This window comes from Cervus elaphus, chromosome 29 (genome assembly GCF_910594005.1).
Source record: "Cervus elaphus chromosome 29, mCerEla1.1, whole genome shotgun sequence".
Taxonomy (NCBI): domain Eukaryota; kingdom Metazoa; phylum Chordata; class Mammalia; order Artiodactyla; family Cervidae; genus Cervus; species Cervus elaphus.
The window spans coordinates 51345382-51362564 of record NC_057843.1 but is presented as its reverse complement, the minus strand read 5'-3'; the positions used below and the strand labels follow the sequence as shown (position 1 = coordinate 51362564).

At 42.0% G+C, this 17183-nt stretch overlaps 1 protein-coding gene across 1 annotated transcript in view; it reads left to right on the top strand.

The window, feature by feature from the left end:
• GNA14 (G protein subunit alpha 14) overlaps window positions 1–17183 on the top strand; it is a 182591-nt gene that overhangs the window by 96477 nt on the left and 68931 nt on the right. Inside the window, exon 2 of the mRNA XM_043890926.1 lies at window positions 16430–16614. Within this exon, the coding sequence (XP_043746861.1) occupies window positions 16430–16614 (185 nt within the window). The remainder of the gene's footprint in view (window positions 1–16429; window positions 16615–17183) is intronic.

Genomic DNA, 17183 nt, shown 5'->3' with positions numbered 1-17183 from the left:
ACTGTCACCTCTGTCCTGCCAGGCTCCTCTGGCCATAGAATTTTCCAGGCAAGAATATTGGAGTGGACTGCCATTTCCTTCTCCAGGGGATCTTTCCAACCTAGGGATCCAACTCATGTCTTTTGCGTCTCCTGCACTGGCATGCGGGTTCGTTACCAGCTGAGCCACCAGGGAAGCCCCATCTCTGTATGAATGAACTGCCGAAGGGCAGAGCCCTGAGACCAGGCTATCTCATGGATTTCAGGATACAGGCAGCACTCCTTCGCAAAAGGTGCAGAGCCAGCATGACTAAGCACAGGAAAAGCTGTAGATCTATTGTGGTGTCAGATTTGTTCTTCCCTGTTACAGTATTATTCTGCCCACTTAATTGATGAGGATACTGAGGTTCAGAGAGTTTAAGTCATTCACCCAAAGTCAAACTGCTTTCTAGCATATGAAAATTTTGGGAATTCAGCAAGAATGGGCCCTTTACTCCAAGAAAAAATACTGAATCCCAAATGGAGTGCTTGTCTTTAATTATTTTTCCATACTGCCTTCTCCATCATTCCAAAGAAAAGACAAAAAAGAAACAAACAAACAAAAAAGAAAAGACAATAAGAATTTATCTGTATCATTGGGGTAAAATGAAAATAATCAAGTCATTCTCTTTGCTTCCCCACATCTTGGAGGATTAACACTTAATTATCCCAGCAAAGGCATCTCAGTGTTGATGGAACAAAAAAGAGAAAGCTTATTTGCCACTTTTTTTTTCCTTGTAATAACAGAATTTCTTTTATATGTTTAATTACAGCCTTAGATGAGACATCAAATTGGCTTTTGGTGGGAAGGTTTTTTCCCCCCATAAGTAGGTCACTAGAGATAGAATTAACACAAATAATAGCTATCATATACAGCTTTCTTTTAGTTGAAGTGTCCTCTTTTGCATATACTTTCCCACTGTCTATAACAAAGCAGTTACTTGGATTATGTTGTTCAGCTGGTTTTATAGCAAAGTGAAAAACTGCATCCTTCCCATAGAAGAAACATGTTACTAACTCCCACAATTGTCTTACTGAAAAACTGTTTTTTTTGTTAAGGTGGAAGTTTATGAAAAGAAAAAACTGATGCATTATTGGTTTTCTTCTCTTAGGCTACATGTTTAAGCAGGAAATTAGTGCTGTAATGCCAGAAGAGGCTGTAAAGTCTCTCCCAACCCCAGTATGCAAAGTTATACTGAGGGTGACTGTATACTTCATTATCCAAACCAGGGCACGTTTGAGAATGAGAAAGAATATTATTAATAAGCACCTCAGGACAACTGGTATAAACTAGATCTGGTCTTAAACAATCAGAGGATGTGGTTATCCTCAAGCTATTATATATATAGAATGGGTAAACAATAAGGCCCTACTGCAGAGCCCAGGAAACTATGTTCGATATTGTGATGGAAAAGAATGGGAAAGAAGAGAGTATACATATATATATAGATGTATTTGTATAGCTGAATCACTTTGCTGTACAGAAGAAATTAATATGTTATAAACCAACTATATTTCATGAAAAAAAAAAGATATGGTCATCCTGGTCATTTTAACCCATACTGGAGAAAGGAGTTCAGCCTGTTTTTGCACACATCTCCCCTGAAATAGATCTCGATGAGTCAGGCTAGAGATTATTATCATTCAGGAATCATTAGGTTGTCCCTTGGAAATTATATTTGTGTGTATATATATATATATGTAACTTTTTTGGATATTAGTAAGACACTGAAAAATTCTTGACCAAATGTTTTGGTTTTGGTCACCCTGGAGCTCACGGTTCTGGGTGGACTGAGGCTCAAATGGCTCTTGGGTGGGAGGGAAGGAAATGAGGGAGTTGGTCTTCTGCACTGGGCTGAAACTCACACCCTAGCATCAGTGCCCAGCCCGGGCACTCAGTATATGCTGAATAAATAATGAAATGACTAAGCACCTCCTGCATTGGACTGCGATCTTACTTAAGTCACAGGTGTACACCAGAAAAGAAACTTCTTCAGTGGGTGAAGCCATAATGAAGACCATGTGATGACAACTCCAGTTTCTGAGTCTGGCACAAACTGGTTTGTTGTTTTGGAAACTGAGAGCAGAATTAAAGCAGGAGTAATCTTTCATCTACATTTGAGGAAGGCCCTTAGGAAAGAGTCTGGGTTTTGTGGTGATTAGAGGAGGAATGCTAAGGAAAGTGGTGTTAGGGAGTTCTTCAAATATTCAGACATTAAGTGAGCACTGTTCTAGGGCTCGCCTGGTGGCTCAGATGGTAAAGTGTCTGCCTGCAATGTGGGAACCTGGGTTCGATCCCTGGATCGGGAAGAGCCCCTGGAGAAGGAAATGGCAACCCACTCCAGGATTCTTGCCTGTAAAATCCCATGGACAGAGGAGCCTGGTAGGTTACAGTCCGTGGGGTCGCAAACAGTCGGACACTACTGAGTGACTTCACATGGTTCCATGGTTCATAGTTCCATACTCTAGGGCAGGGATTATCCAAACTGCTAGGGTCCAAAGGTAGAGAAGAGAGTCAGTTCCTAATCTAAGGGAAATCGCAGACGAATAGGAAGACAAATAATGTCATGACAAGACAATAATAATGATATGTAAAGATCTGATAGGAACAGGAAGAAGGAAATGAGTCTTCCTACTCAGGAATGCAGGGGGATTCATGGTAAAAGCAATGGTGGTACAATGTGATGAGCTGGATGAGTTGGCCCGGGAGCCAGCAGGCCTCCTGGGTTAAAGAAAGGAAGAGGGAAAAGGACAGGGGCTGAGTTTTATGTGGTTGATACAACATTGCCAATGTCTTCCTACTACTTAACACATGTGTTCTTGAACTGAATCTTTCAAAGGTCAGTTCACATATTTTGATCACAGTGGTGTTGAAAGACACCATGTACCTATTTGAATATCTATAGTAGTCTCTCTCTGAAAATACTGTAAAAATTTAACCCCTTTCCCATCTTAGCTAAAGAATCACACACTGTCGCCATAACTTTATCCATAGAGGATAAAGACCTCTAAGACCCCAAGTAGAGACCTGAACCCACACAATATTAACAGTACTGAATTCTACAAATACTGTATTTTTTCCTACATATATGTATCTATGATCAAGTTTATAAATTAGGCCCAATAAGAGATTAGCAATGTAACTAATAATAAAATAGAACAATTCTAACAATATACTATAATGCAAGTTATGCAAATGTGGTCTCTCTCTGAAAATATTGTATAAATTAATGCCTTTTCTATCTTAGCTAAGGACTTACACATTGTGGCCATAACTTTTGCAGTTTGAAGTATAGCAGCAAAACTAGCATGGATTTCTTTTTCCTTCTTCACAACTTCACGGATGGAAGATTAATTCTTAACATAGATCTTAGCCACCTCAGCATACAGGTTTTTTCCTTTCCTGATTAAGTCGAGAATTTTTACCTTTTCTTTTAAAGAAAGTACTTTATGGCTTCTCTTTGGCATATTTAAGTTGCCAGCATTGTTACTCTTGCATGTTGGGTGTAAAATGAGGGTGACTTGAACACGACCACTGTGATAACTGGACAGTCAATCTGATAACCACATAGCTACAGAGTGACGAATGGATGGGATATGTTGGATAAAGGAATGACTCACATCGCAGGCAGGACAGAGCAAGACAGTGCAAGTTTTTATCACAGTGCTCAGAAGGGTGTGCATTTTAAAACAGAAGAATTCTTTATTTCTGGAATTTTCTATTTAGTATTTTCAGACCATGGTTGACCACAGGTAGCTGAAACTGCACAAATTCACCCCGTGAATAAGTGAGGGGGTGGACTACTGTACTTAAATCTGTATAAAACTCATTTCATGTTCTGCCAGAATGGTGAGCAGGACTTTGAGAGAACGATTGTTTAACCATCCAAAGTGGATGATAGTACCTTGTACTTTGAAAGATCTGCAGTTTTGGGATTCTCTATGCTTTTATTCTTAACCTGAACCTACATTTAATTACACTAGTATCTACTTTTGTTTATAGTTTAATTTATTTTCATCTACATTTATCTTTGGGGTGGAGGAGGATGGATAGAAGAGTGAGTCAGGTAGTCTAGTTCCTGGTGTTTCAGCAAAATGCTTTGGTGTTTGGAAACGGACACCTTGTCTCCTTGCCTGTTCTTATTGAGGCTTGAGGATTTTAAGTCCATCCTTTCTTCTTGTCAGCTCTCTTTTAAGAGCTTCTTTCTTTTCCTTTAAGTAATTTTTGTCTTTGCTATATTCTTTCTCCAATTATTTTTCAACATGAGCCAACATCAAGCTTTTCTTAATAGATAACTTATGTAGGAACAGGTTTCTGACTTTAGATTCATCTCTCTGTTGACTATTCTGGGTTTATATGACTCCTCATATCCTTTCAGAGATTGAGAGTCTGAAGTCTTATCAGTGTCCTGGTGGTATTATTTCTTGGTAAACATTTCTGTAAGAATAGAGGAAATGGCAATTTTCAGGAAGAGCCACAGACTGGAAGATTCTAAAATCATTTATGAAAATGCTTGCAATTTGTCTTTTTAAAAAGAAACAATTTTGAGTCAGAATCATAGACTAGAAAGTGATCTCCTAACTGTCCTTATAAGGGAAATGAGTTGTACTTCTAATAGGATTGCTAATATTTTAGCTATAAGCCACAAAGATTATTTGAATAGTTTTCTCCCTATCCTTTGTGTGATTTATTCATTTTTAGGGAAAAGTAATTGATGTCCTGGGCATTTTCCAAAATAGAGTTTTGCCATTAACAAGCATTTGATTCTTAGGATTCTGTTTATTTTATTACTTTTCCAAAATCTTATACAGATGAGCTATTGATACAGAATGAGAAGAATTGTATAACTCTTTGTGGAAGTGTCAGAATGTTTCGCTAGTGACAAAGATCTCTGAATCATGTTGACTACACACGAGATGCATGTCAATTAATGACAGCTGTTTCCTGACATAAAGCAGTTAATGCTAAACTGAATATTTCTATTAATTTTTTTATGAGTACCACATTTATAGCAAATTATAGAAATTTGGCTGTATAGGTAAATAGCTCAACTTAATTTAGAGCAAAAAGTAGCCTTATCTTCTTGCATTTGAACTTTTAAATGCACTTGTGGCAAATATGAGAAGTATATTATTTTTGATACTTCAAGTTGGCAAAACATCTATCCAAAAATTCTTTGTGACTGAAAATTGTTAGCATGATCTTTTGGCTTTGCTTCGTATAAGAACTACTCAGAAATCAAGTTTGAACTTGAAAATACCATCTTGATCAAAATGAGGCCCAAAAAGAGAAAGTGGCAGGAAATAAATATTTAGCATTGCTGTTTTTCTTGGTTAGGCAATAAAAATGATTTTGTAGATTAATGAAACAAAAGAACTATAAAATATGAGACAGCATCTTGAATTCTGCTCCATTGTTTTATTTGGTTTTTAAAAGAATCTCAAACTGTGTATTGAGCCTCATCACTTAAATTCTTTCAGCTTTTCTATTTCGAAAGCCTTGTACTTACCTCGTATGCTGAGAGAGCAGCCATGAACCCTGTTTCCAGTTGTTTCCAATTCTGTGTTGCCTAGGACACTGCCACTTCTTTCATGGTGAAAATAGCACCATTTCTCTTTACAAGAGCGGAGCTGGGGAAGGTGAAATGATTGTGATGGTGATAAGGGGTTGGGGAGAAGCAGGCAGGACTGATTTAAGTCAGTGAATCTTTATGGCACCTTAAAAATGTTTCCTCTCTGGAAACTGAAAAACAGAGCTCCTGTGGAGATATTTTATTCATGTAGAAATGAGATTGGAACTTCGTATGGAAACCCATCGGCTAAACTGAATATGATGTAAAATCTCAAGCGTTGCAGCCCCAGGTAGATTCCATTAGTAGAGGTTCCCCTTAGGGATCTGGAGAAGGGCTTCCCAATCACTCCATGAACTGGAAACATCAGAACCCCTGGCGCTCTGTTTAAAATGCATATATTGCCAGGCTCCTGAAAGGGCCAGTCAGAGTTGAACTGAGGAGGAGCCCAAGAACTTGCATTTTTATTGAGTATCTCTCCTTCCATTGGATTGCACTTGGTTAAATGTCTTAGGTTGTTTGAGTTGCTATAAAATACTACAGACTGGGTAGTTATTGTACAATAAAATGTGTTTTTTCACAGCATGAAGCTAGAAGTTGGAGATGAGGGTGCCATCAAGGCTGGGTTGCAGACGTCTCCTGGTGGCCTCACGTGGTGGAAGGAGCGAAGGAGTTCTCCGTGCTCTTTTATAATATAAGGCTTCATTCTCATGACTTAATCACCTTCAAAGGCCCTTCTAATACCATCTCTTTGGGCATAAGGTTTTCAACATATGAATTTTTGGGGGAGGTGGGGCACAAACATTTTGACCATAGCAGTAGGAGAATCATTTGGAATTTCCCCCAGCATTAGCCAGATTCTCCCGTAAATCAGTATCTTTGGAATAACAAGTACCAGGACCGTAGCACTCACCGGGGCAGAAATGGCCAGCACATGGCATAGCTGCTGCCCAAGGTCAGTGTAACAGGGTCCAAGCAGAGTGCCCCCAATGCCACTGTTCTCCTCTGGACCACCCTACTTGCTACTGAGAATCACTCCTGCTTTAAGATTCCAAAAGGAAATTTCTTAAACCATGTGCCCCCTTACCAGGAAACCCAGTACACAACCTGAGTTGCCCTGTGTGGCTGGCCCCGGGTCCCGAGAGTCCCCATCAGAAAGGGCAAATGGCAGCTCGCCTGCCCCCATGTGAGGGTGCCTTGTTACTCAACAGACTTGTCCAATTAGTCCTGAGTCTTCTCTTGGTCAGACAAACCCTCTTCCTATTGCTTTCCCAAACCGTGATCATCCTGGTTGTCTTAGTCAATAAATACCCATGCATGAGTATTTATTAGGCTCCTACTACGTGCTCTGTTTTAGGATCCAAAGAGAGAACAAGAGAAATAAGGCCCTCTCCCCATAGAGTCAACCTGCCAGTCACATCAGAATGTCCATACTCTCTTTTGCTTGCTAGTCTCGTAGACCATTTACACCAATGTCTAGAATTGTGTCCCCATTTCTGTTCTGTTTACATATCAGTACATCATATTCTGTAAAACTGAGCTAAAATGCAACAACTTCTCCCAGATGCTTTCAGAAGACATTATAGACTATGGGAGATGGCCATGTCTATCTGGGAAGCTTTATCAGCTCCTCGATTTGACTCTCCAGGAGGTGGTCTTCACTGAAGATTGTAGTTAAACTTGAGAACAGTTGGCTTTCTGTTTAGATGTCCTTGGTCTATCACTTGGAAAAGGATTTATTTTCCTTTGGCCGATGTTCTCTCCTGGCTCCTAAAAAGAAACTTTTTTTTTTTTCCCCCTCCATGAGCCTTTCTGAGTGTTATGCTGAAACTTGAACCTCATATTGCTTTCTCAAATCTCAGAAAGAATTTAAAATTTTAGCACTAAGACATTTTTCTGGCTCCCTTTTAGTTACATGAGTTTCAACCCTCAGTTTTTTTGTATGTGGGTGAGGTTCCTGGGTAGAATATCAGAAGCCCCTTGAGAAAAAGAGGGGGAAAGCTCCTTTCACGATTAAGAGCAAAGGGGTACATTTCACATAAAGAGGACAATAATTCATGGGTATCATTTTCCAAAATGAAGTACCCAGATCACTGGGGATAGACCAGATGTTTGTAGCTAGAATCTCACTAAAGTCTTATTATAGTGTATTTAATTTGATTACTCATGGAAAATGATACTGGTTTTTCACTCATAACAATCATGTTTCCTTACATAACAAATTTATCTAAGTAAAATTTTTTTAATATTATATAATCATACAGTTGGTACATGGATATAGTAAAAATAACAAGACAGGTACATAAATAATGGAGTTTGGGGAAACACTGGGTAAATGAATGCCAGGAACAAACATCCTGGAGGAACACTCCCAGTCCTGCAGAAGGCAAGCCCCTCAACCAAGGATGCAGGAAGTGTGCGGAAGTAAACTTTCGCTTAAATAGGATCGTTATCCATGTGTGCCAACCATGCTGGAGTATTTGTGTGGATTAACAACTTTCTGACCATCTACTCTGAAAAAGGAAATAACTCACATTTAAGGCTAGGGCACGGCTTCCCTGGTGGTTCAGTGGTAGGGAATCTGTCTGCCAATGCAGGAGACATGGGTCTGGTCCCTGATTCAGGAAGACCCCACCTGCCGCAGAGCAGCTAAGCCTGTGCACCACATCTATTGAGCCAGTGCTCCGGAGCCTGGGAACCACAGCTACTGAAGCCCCTATGCACAGCATGTGGGATCTTCCCAGATGCAACAAGGAGAGGCCTACACCCTGCAACTAGTGAGTAGCCCCACTCACTGCAATTGGAGAAAAGCCCACAGCAACAAAGGCTCAGCACAGCCAAAAATAAATAAACGAAATTCTTTTTTTAAAAGGGACTGGGGGTGGCAGAGGATTGTGGCAGAGCATTACAGTGAGAGACTCAGGAGAGTATGAGAAACCTTAAGTGAGAAGCAGGCTGGTCTCCTGCCCTGAGGTTACCAGGCACAAAAGCAGGGAACCCACACAGGCCCTCTGAGGAATCTCTGTTACCAGCCAGACCACCTTACCCAAAAGTTACCTGCTGATTTGATTGCAGATCACATTTGCAGTAAAGGATGACAATAAGTAAGAACCTCAAGCTAGCAGGCTCTCAATGATAATAAAAGTTTTGAAGTACTTATAACCCATAGCTGGTTTTTTCCTCCCAAATATGAAAACAGTGAAGGAAAAGCTTAAGTGGAAGAGAAGAGACATTTCCCTTATTGGTATTTGGAACAGAATCTAGAGATAGAATTGTAATTTTATTCCTTTCCCTGCTCTGTGTTTTATCAGCATTGGGTCCTGGAATGAAAGTCCTTCTGGACTGTGCTCTCCTCCCCCTTACCCCCTTATCACATCTGGTTATATCTCTTGGTCACCTGATACCAGAGTTTGCCTTCCAACCAAAGGCTTCAGCTTCCCTGTGAATCAAAACGTTGCTTCCTGCTTGAGGCCTCTGGTTCTCCTGCTATCTGCAGAGGTGGTGGAGAAGCGCCCACCAGCATGTTGATTTCGTGGAGGAGTCAGCGAGAACAGTCTTACAAAGAGATGAGAAACAGAGCCGAATGGACTTGTGCTACTGGCCCCAACCACACACTCCAATACACAATTAGGTGTGATGTCAAAGCTAAGTCACCTATGCTTCCATTCACCAATAATTTTCATTCTAAAAATCACATCCTTTAGATTTTTCTTTTGTGCAAAATAAATGAACAGTTGTGCTCAATGTCTCAGTGTTGAGTTTCTGTTTGGAAGTGATGATATAAAACCAAGATCTGTATATATGCTACCTGCAAGAGACTCACTTCAGATTAGAGCCACATACAAACTGGGAGTGAGGGGATAGAAAAAGGTATTCCATGCAAATGGAAATCAAAAGAAAGTCAGTGTGACAATACTTATATCAGACAAAATAGACTTTAAAATAAAGACTGTTACATAATGATCAAGGGATCAATCCAAAAAGAAGATACAACAGTTGTAGATGTATAATACCCAATATAGGAGCACCTCAATATGTAAGGCAAATATTAACAGACATAAAAGGAGAAATTGACAATAACACAATAATAGTAGGGGACTTTTAACACTCCACTTACATCAATGGACAGGTCATCCAGACAGAGACTCAGTTCAGATCCTTAGTTTGAGTTAACTGGTGCCTGTGGTCCTGATCATGGCTGTCATTGCAGAGAATGACTTATCTCTCATGTGTCCACCCCCACCTCAGCCCCTAGCTGCAGGTCCTGTTGGGGCCATCTCATTTAGAGCAGAACCCTGAAGAATTAAAGATAAAGTCCCAAGTGTTGGGATATCTGAACCAGGTGAAGACAGCACTTAGGCTGATAGGAGGGTGTAGCTTGGCCATTTATTTTGGAAAACACTCAGGGTAAAACTAGCACATGTGTTATCATGGGAAGTGCATGCACCAACAGAGACCCAGGAGTGGACCCAAGACTCAACAGTCACTTCCAGGCTGAGTCGCCTTGGACAGACTTTGCCCTTGGACAGAGATTAAATAAACTAATCTTTTTGTTGTTCAGTTTCCCTTCTGGAAAAAGAAGATACTAACTGGGTTGTATTGCAGCTTAAAAGAGAGTAAGAGGATCCCCTCGTCTGTACCCCCCACCCCACAACTCCTCACCCAACCTCCTGCCCAGCCCGTGGAGTCTCTCTGCTCTGTGACCTCAGCCCCAGGTGATAAGTCTTTCAATGTCTCCTCTTGGCCTTCAACCTATCCTTTTTTGCCCCATGTTTGTTTTTTAATTCTTCAAATAACCACAAGGTAGAATTGAAGACTATTTTAAAATATTGATATTGATCAAATAAATTTATATCATCTTTTTATTAATCTTTAAAATCATTTTTAACCTTTTCTTTTCAAAATGTTCTGTGTCCAAAAGCAAGATCAGTGACTTTTTAAAAAATGTTTCTGTTTTTGGGGCTGGTGACAGATTTGGCTTTAACCTCTTATAAGTGAACGGCCTTTAGAACTCAGTTTCTCTACCTTGGTGTAGAAACTTGGGGTGAGTCAAGTGATTTTTCTGACTTCAGTTCAGTCGCTCAGTCGTGTTCAACTCTTTGCGACCCCATGAACCACAGCACGCCAGGCCTCCTTGTCCATCACCAACTCCTGGAGTCCACCCAAACCCATGCCCATCGAGTCGGTGATGACATCCAACCATCTCATCCTCTGTCGTCCCCTTCTCCTCCTGCCCTCAGTCTTTCCCAGCATCAGGGTCTTATCCAATGAGTCAGCTCTTTGCATCAGGTGGCCAAAGTATTGGAGTTTCAGCTTCAACATCAGTCCTTCTATGAACACCCAGGACTGGTCTCCTTTAGGATGGACTGGTTGGATCTCCTTGCAGTCCAAGGGACTCTCAAGTGTCTTCTCCAACACCACAGTTCAAAAGCACCAATTCTTCGGTGCTCGGCCTTCTTTATAGTCCAACTCTCACACTGATACATGACTACTGGAAAATCCATAGCCTTGACTAGACGGACCTTTGTTGGCAAAGTAATGTCTCTGCTTTTTAATATGCTGTCTAGGTTGGTCATAACTTTCCTTCCAAGTAGTAAGCGTCTTTTAATTTCATGGCTTCAGTCACCATCTGCAGTGATTTTGGAGCCCAGAAAAATAAAGTCAGCCACTGTTTCCACTGTTTCCCCATCTATTTGCCATGAAGTGGTGGGACCGGATGCCATGATCTTAGTTTTCTGAATGTTGAGTTTTAAGCCAACTTTTTCACTCTCCTCTTTCACTTTCATCAAGAGGCTCTTTAGTTCTTCCTCACTTTCTGCCATAGAGTGGTATCATCTGCATATCTGAGGTTATTGATATTTTTCCTGGCAATCTTGATTCCAGCTTGTGCTTCTTCCAGCCCAGCATTTCTCATGATGTACTCTGCGTATATTCTGACTTATGAGTGCCCAAGTCACAGCTTGCTATGTGAGAGTTACATTATTTCTCTGTTCATGTCAGCTTTGTGGTGTGTAGAACATGGAAGTATTAATCTTTGCTTGGGGTGAAGTAGCACGGGACCCGAGGTCAACCTTGCCAGGGTGGAGTAGAAGCAAGCATGGCAGCATCATAGATGGAGGAGATGCAGGGACCCCAAGATTCTGCAAGAGTGGAGACCTAATCCAATCCAGGACTTTGGACCAAGCTCTGACAGTGCAGGGTCTTCTCTCCGGTCCTCAGTTATCAGTTGGGGCCTCAACAGCCAAGAGTCATCATGAAACTGGTCTCCTCACAATTGTATTTAGACAATTCATATCTCAACTCTCTGCAGTTGTCCATGATATGAGACCTGTGGAGGACTTCTCGTGTTTGTTCTATCCATTTAACCATGTTTTAAGAGCTGACTATATAGCGGACACCATGATTGTGGTACCCAAATGAGAGACTCCCAAGCCCTACACTTCCTGGACTAAAGGTGTAACAAGAGACCTATCTGCAAACAAGCAGTCAGGGGCTGTGCCCCAGTGGGGTGTCCACAGGCACTTTGAGAGTTTATACAGGGCAGGACTAACTCTTTAGGGGATGAAAGTGAAAGTGAAGTCGTGTCCAACTCTTTGGTACCCCATGGACTGTAGCCTACCAGGCTTCTCCATCCATTGGATTTTCCAGGCAAGACTGCTGGAGTGAGTTGCCATTTCCTTCTCCAGGAGATCTTCCTGACCCAAGGATTGAACCTGGGTCCTCCCACATTGTAGGCAGACGCTTTACCGGGGATGACGTGAAAGGCAGTTCCTTCAGAGGGCTGGGAAGATCCCCTGGAGAAGGGAATGGCTACCCACTCCAGTATTCTGGCCTGGACAGTTCCATGGACTGTATAGTCCATGGGGTCGCCATGTGTCAGATATGACTGAGCGACTTTCACTTTCCAAGGCTGAGGCATTGACAATGTGGTTTGTAGCCACAGCTCTGCATCTGCACCAGCTCTGCCCTGTTGGGTGACTCACAGCCAGTTTCCTCATCTCTTATGTGAGAAGACAGCACTCACCTTTGCCACCTCTGGAGGTGGAAGTGAAGCAACAAGCATTTTGCTTCACTGTTAAGACTGCTCTTGAGGATACACACCTGTCAGGAGGCTCTGCTTGGGCCCCAGCAGCAGCACGTGCCTGCAGGATGGTGGATCTGCCTGGGCTTAGGGTGTGTGGGTGTGAACTTCACGTTTGTCCTCATTAGAACAGCATGACTAAGTCTATGACCCTGGCATTCTTTTCTGACAGTAAGCTTTGTCCTTAGAGTCTGATTGGGTAAATCCCCCCTCTCTCTCTTACTGATCCTGTATCAAGAACCCCTGATCTTGCAGGGATTACTAAACAGAATGAGCCCCGGGTTTCTCATCTGTATAATAGAGATGATGGTAATAATTCATACATTGTAGGATGGTTGTGAAGATCAAAGGACAGAGTGTGTGCAAAAGACTGGGCTTTAATATTTAATATTTGTGACTGTAATATTCACCATTGTGGGGACTAGGGGAATAACCAGAAGAGGTCCCAGAGGATCAGGATAAGGCTCCCACTTGGCCGCTGTCCTGGTTGTTCCTGCCATGGTGGACATCACTGCTACGCCCACAGCACCCTGGTGGTTGAGAAAGGCTGAGCCATCTATTTTCCTATTTGTAGATAGTGCAGGTGGCCAAGACTGTGTGAATTCCTTATCACTATCATGTATTCAAAAATACTAGATATAACTCAAGCTTTCAAAAGGAAGGAAATGCTATCCCAAGAATGAACTTTGAGGGTGTTGTGCTGTACGTGTGTGCATGTTCAGTCATGTCCAACTCTTTGCGACCCCATGGACTGCAGACTGCCTGGCTCCTCTGTCCATGGGATTTTCCAGGCAAGAATATTGTAGTGGGTTGCCATTTCCTCATCCAGGGGAGCTTCCTGACCCACGGGTCAAACCTGCATCCTCCCGCATTGGAGGCAGATTTTTCTACTGCTGCGCCATCAGGGAAGTCCCGTTGAGGGTATTCTAAGTGAAATAAGCCAGTCACCAAAAGACAAATGCTGTGTGATCATCCCACTTACATGAGGTACCCAGAGTAGTTAAACTCCTAGACACAGAAAGAAGAGAGGTGGCTGCCACGGGCTGGGGGGAGGTGATAGAGGAGAGGGGAGAAGGGGGAATTGTTTAATGAGTATGAGCTTCAGTTCTGCAGGATAAAATGAGTTCTGGAGATTGGTTGCGTAATAGGGTGAAGATGCTTAACACTTCCAAACTGCATACCTACAAATAGCGAAGACAGTAAATTCTGTTATGTGTATTTTACCACAATCTTATAAAAGCTTATTGAGCACATTATGTGCCAACTGTACAGAATTCCTGGCCCAAGGGGAAAGTGGAAGTGAAAGCTGCTCAGTCGTGTCCTGGCCCAAGGGGAAACAACGTGATAAAAACAAACATGGCCCCTGTCTCCCCTTATGGAACTTACAGGCTGGTAGGGGAGACAGGTCAAAGGAGGAATGACATTAATGGGCAAAAGTGCAGCTGGAACAGGTGCTCCATTGAGACGTTCACGGTCCCTTGAGAACCTAGAGTGCAGGGACTTGACCACAGCAGAGAAGTCAGGCCAAGAGCAAAGATGAGCGAGATGAAGGAAGACCATCCTAGGAATGTGCAAAGCACGAACCAAGGCTGCCTCAAGGAGGCCGGTGTGGCCGGAGCACAGAGGGTGGAGAAATGTGCTGGGAACAGAGGCTGGGGACATGCAGGGGCCAGACCCCACGGCCTCGCTGGCCACAGTGAGGAGTTTGGTCTTCCTTCCTGAGCCACAGGGACCCCACTGAGGGTCTTGAGCCGAGGATGGGGAGACAGAAAAGCAGGTTTGTGCTTTGAAAAGATCAATCCAAAGGAACATTTTTTTTTTTTTTTGTAAAGATCTCATCAAATACTCAGTTGTCTCAGTCATCCACATGGAAATATTGGACGAATCCCCTAGATATTTCTCCAGGGCCTGATATTTAGAAGACCCTGACAAGAATACAGGTGAAGACCCACATCCCATAAGTCTAAATAGTTACAGGCTATAATCAAGCTGCTGCTGCTGCTATTAAGTCGCATCTGTTGTGTCCAACTCTGTGTGACCCCATAGACGGCAGCCCACCAGGCTCCCCTGTCCCTGGGATTCTCCAGGCAAGAACACTGGAGTGGGCTGCCATTTCCTTCTCCAGTGCATGAAAGTGAAAAGTGAAAGTGAAGTCGCTCAGTCATGTCCAACTCTTAGCGACCCCATGGACTGCAGCCTACCGGGCTCCTCCATCCATGGGATTTTCCAGGCAAGAGTGCTGGAGTGGGTCGCCAGTGCCTTCTCCAGAGTAATCAAGCTAAGAAACCATTATTAATATGTTGAATCCTCTTACCATGACAAACATATCTTTATAACTCAAATGTCAAAAAAGATATGAACACCTATGGTTTTTAATGGGACTAATAGTCAACAAAGTGTCAAAGATGATTGAATTTAACTGTAACTACACTGTCTGGATATTCTGTTGGGTCAATGAAATGTGAATGAAGAATAAAATATTTTATAATTAATCAGTCATTTTCTATTTTAGAATTTTTGGCTTTTATAGTAAAATAATTAACTATATTATTTTAATTAAGATTTTCATATAACTCATGTTATTTTACTAGAAATGCTGAATTAAATGACTTTTTGTAACAGGTGTATTGAATATATATTGTATATATTACAATTCATCCATTTGAAATATCCAACTTTTCTTGAGTCATTTTAGTTCTCAGATCATTTTTCATTATTCCAATTTGAAGAAACTTTTCCCTATTGAGGTCATATCAACCTGAATTGTTAAAAAATACCTTCTTTAAAGCAATACTTGAATTTGAAAATGAACCATAAATACGTTATGTTTCAAATATGGTGATAAGATCTCATAGATAAATTATCACAAAAACTGTTAGAAAGTATTTTAATTCCATCACTCAAGTCTACCACTTAAATTGCAACTTTTTCTGTCTGTCCAAGCAGTATCTCAGTCTAATGTAAAGCCCCAACATCATGTTTCATACAGGTTGTCTGGGCATCTATACATATTTAATGGTGATAGGAATGGTTTGATGTTGTAAAATGTTCCTTGGTTGCCATGTACAAAGTGTCATGAGTTTGGAGGGCCTCCTGAGGAGCAAATTGGAATATGAGGAGGGGGAGGAATATAGACATTTGGTACAACTGGGGAAGGTGCTTTATTGTTCAAGGATCCATTGTATTCATGTGTCTGAAAGAAAGGAATTGGCAAGTCAGCCTTTTCTCCTATCCAGGGGTTTCTGCTCCTCAGACCCTCCCTGACCTCTGAGGCAGCACCCCCAGCCCTGCTATAGCTGGGATTAGCAGTAGGAAAGCCCTTAAATGTTTAGGGCTTTCAGGCACAGTGGCCAATTGTTTCAAGGTCTTAGGGCAAGGGATGTGGGGGAGCAATTCCCTGGGGCCTAAACAGTGTTAGTCACGAGAGCTGATGCTTAAGATTACTCCAAGTGACATGGACACTTAGGTGTCCTTAATAAATTGTGTGTGATTGCTTCTTGGCCTTTTGGCTAAGATCAAGTGTAATAAATTGTGTGTGTGTGTGTGTGATATTTGTGCCCCTCTAAAGCACAGGCCCTGGGGTTTAGGATGGCACTACCCTGCAGCGTAAATTGCGTAGGTATTCAGCAGTCCCTTTCCAAGTCCCCATGTCAACTTACTAATCCTGATATTGACCAACACTGCCACAGAGTCCTTTTTTTCTCACTCCACTCCTTTTAAAGTCTGCTGACTGCATTTTTCTCATTGATTTGTCTTATTAGGAACTGGTGAAAGTGGCAAAAGCACCTTTATCAAGCAGATGAGAATCATCCATGGGTCTGGTTACAGCGACGAAGACAGAAAGGGGTTCACGAAGCTGGTTTACCAAAACATATTCACTGCCATGCAAGCCATGATCAGAGCCATGGACACCCTGCGGATACAGTACGTGTGTGAGCAGAACAAGGTAACGTGCTTAAGAGGGCTGGAGCCATTTGTGAATGCCATGCTCTCCTCCTCTGGGTAGCCTCTGTCTCTGAACTGAAAGATTTACTGAGTGCTCGCAGCAGAGGCCAGAAGAAGCTCTTGAGCTCAGACTCTGGGGTAGAGCTCCCCCAGAGGAGTGTGATGAATTTAGGCGCAGTCTGATTTCTGCAGAAGCTCTGGCACAGTGGTGTGGTGCTGCCTCATGTACAGTCATCTTAGTGCCTTTTTGGGGGTGCTGAGAAAAGGAAGACATATATTTACATTTCCTCTTTCGGCTAAGATACCCAGTTACTTTCTTGCTTTGAGCAATGGTGGTCTTGGGTTTACAATGGACAACTTTTTTTTTTTTTTTTTTTTTTTTACAATGGACAACTTTTTAAGAATTCCTTGTCTTAGGAAATATTTTCATAAATGTCCTGCAGACTACTCAGAGAAGGCAGTGGGTTTTGTTTGTTTCTTTTGGAAGCTAGCCCTTCTTAGGAGCTAACTGATAATTTAGGAAGAGTAATGCTTGTGTCTCGACTAGCAAGGGACTCTCCCGAAGTAATG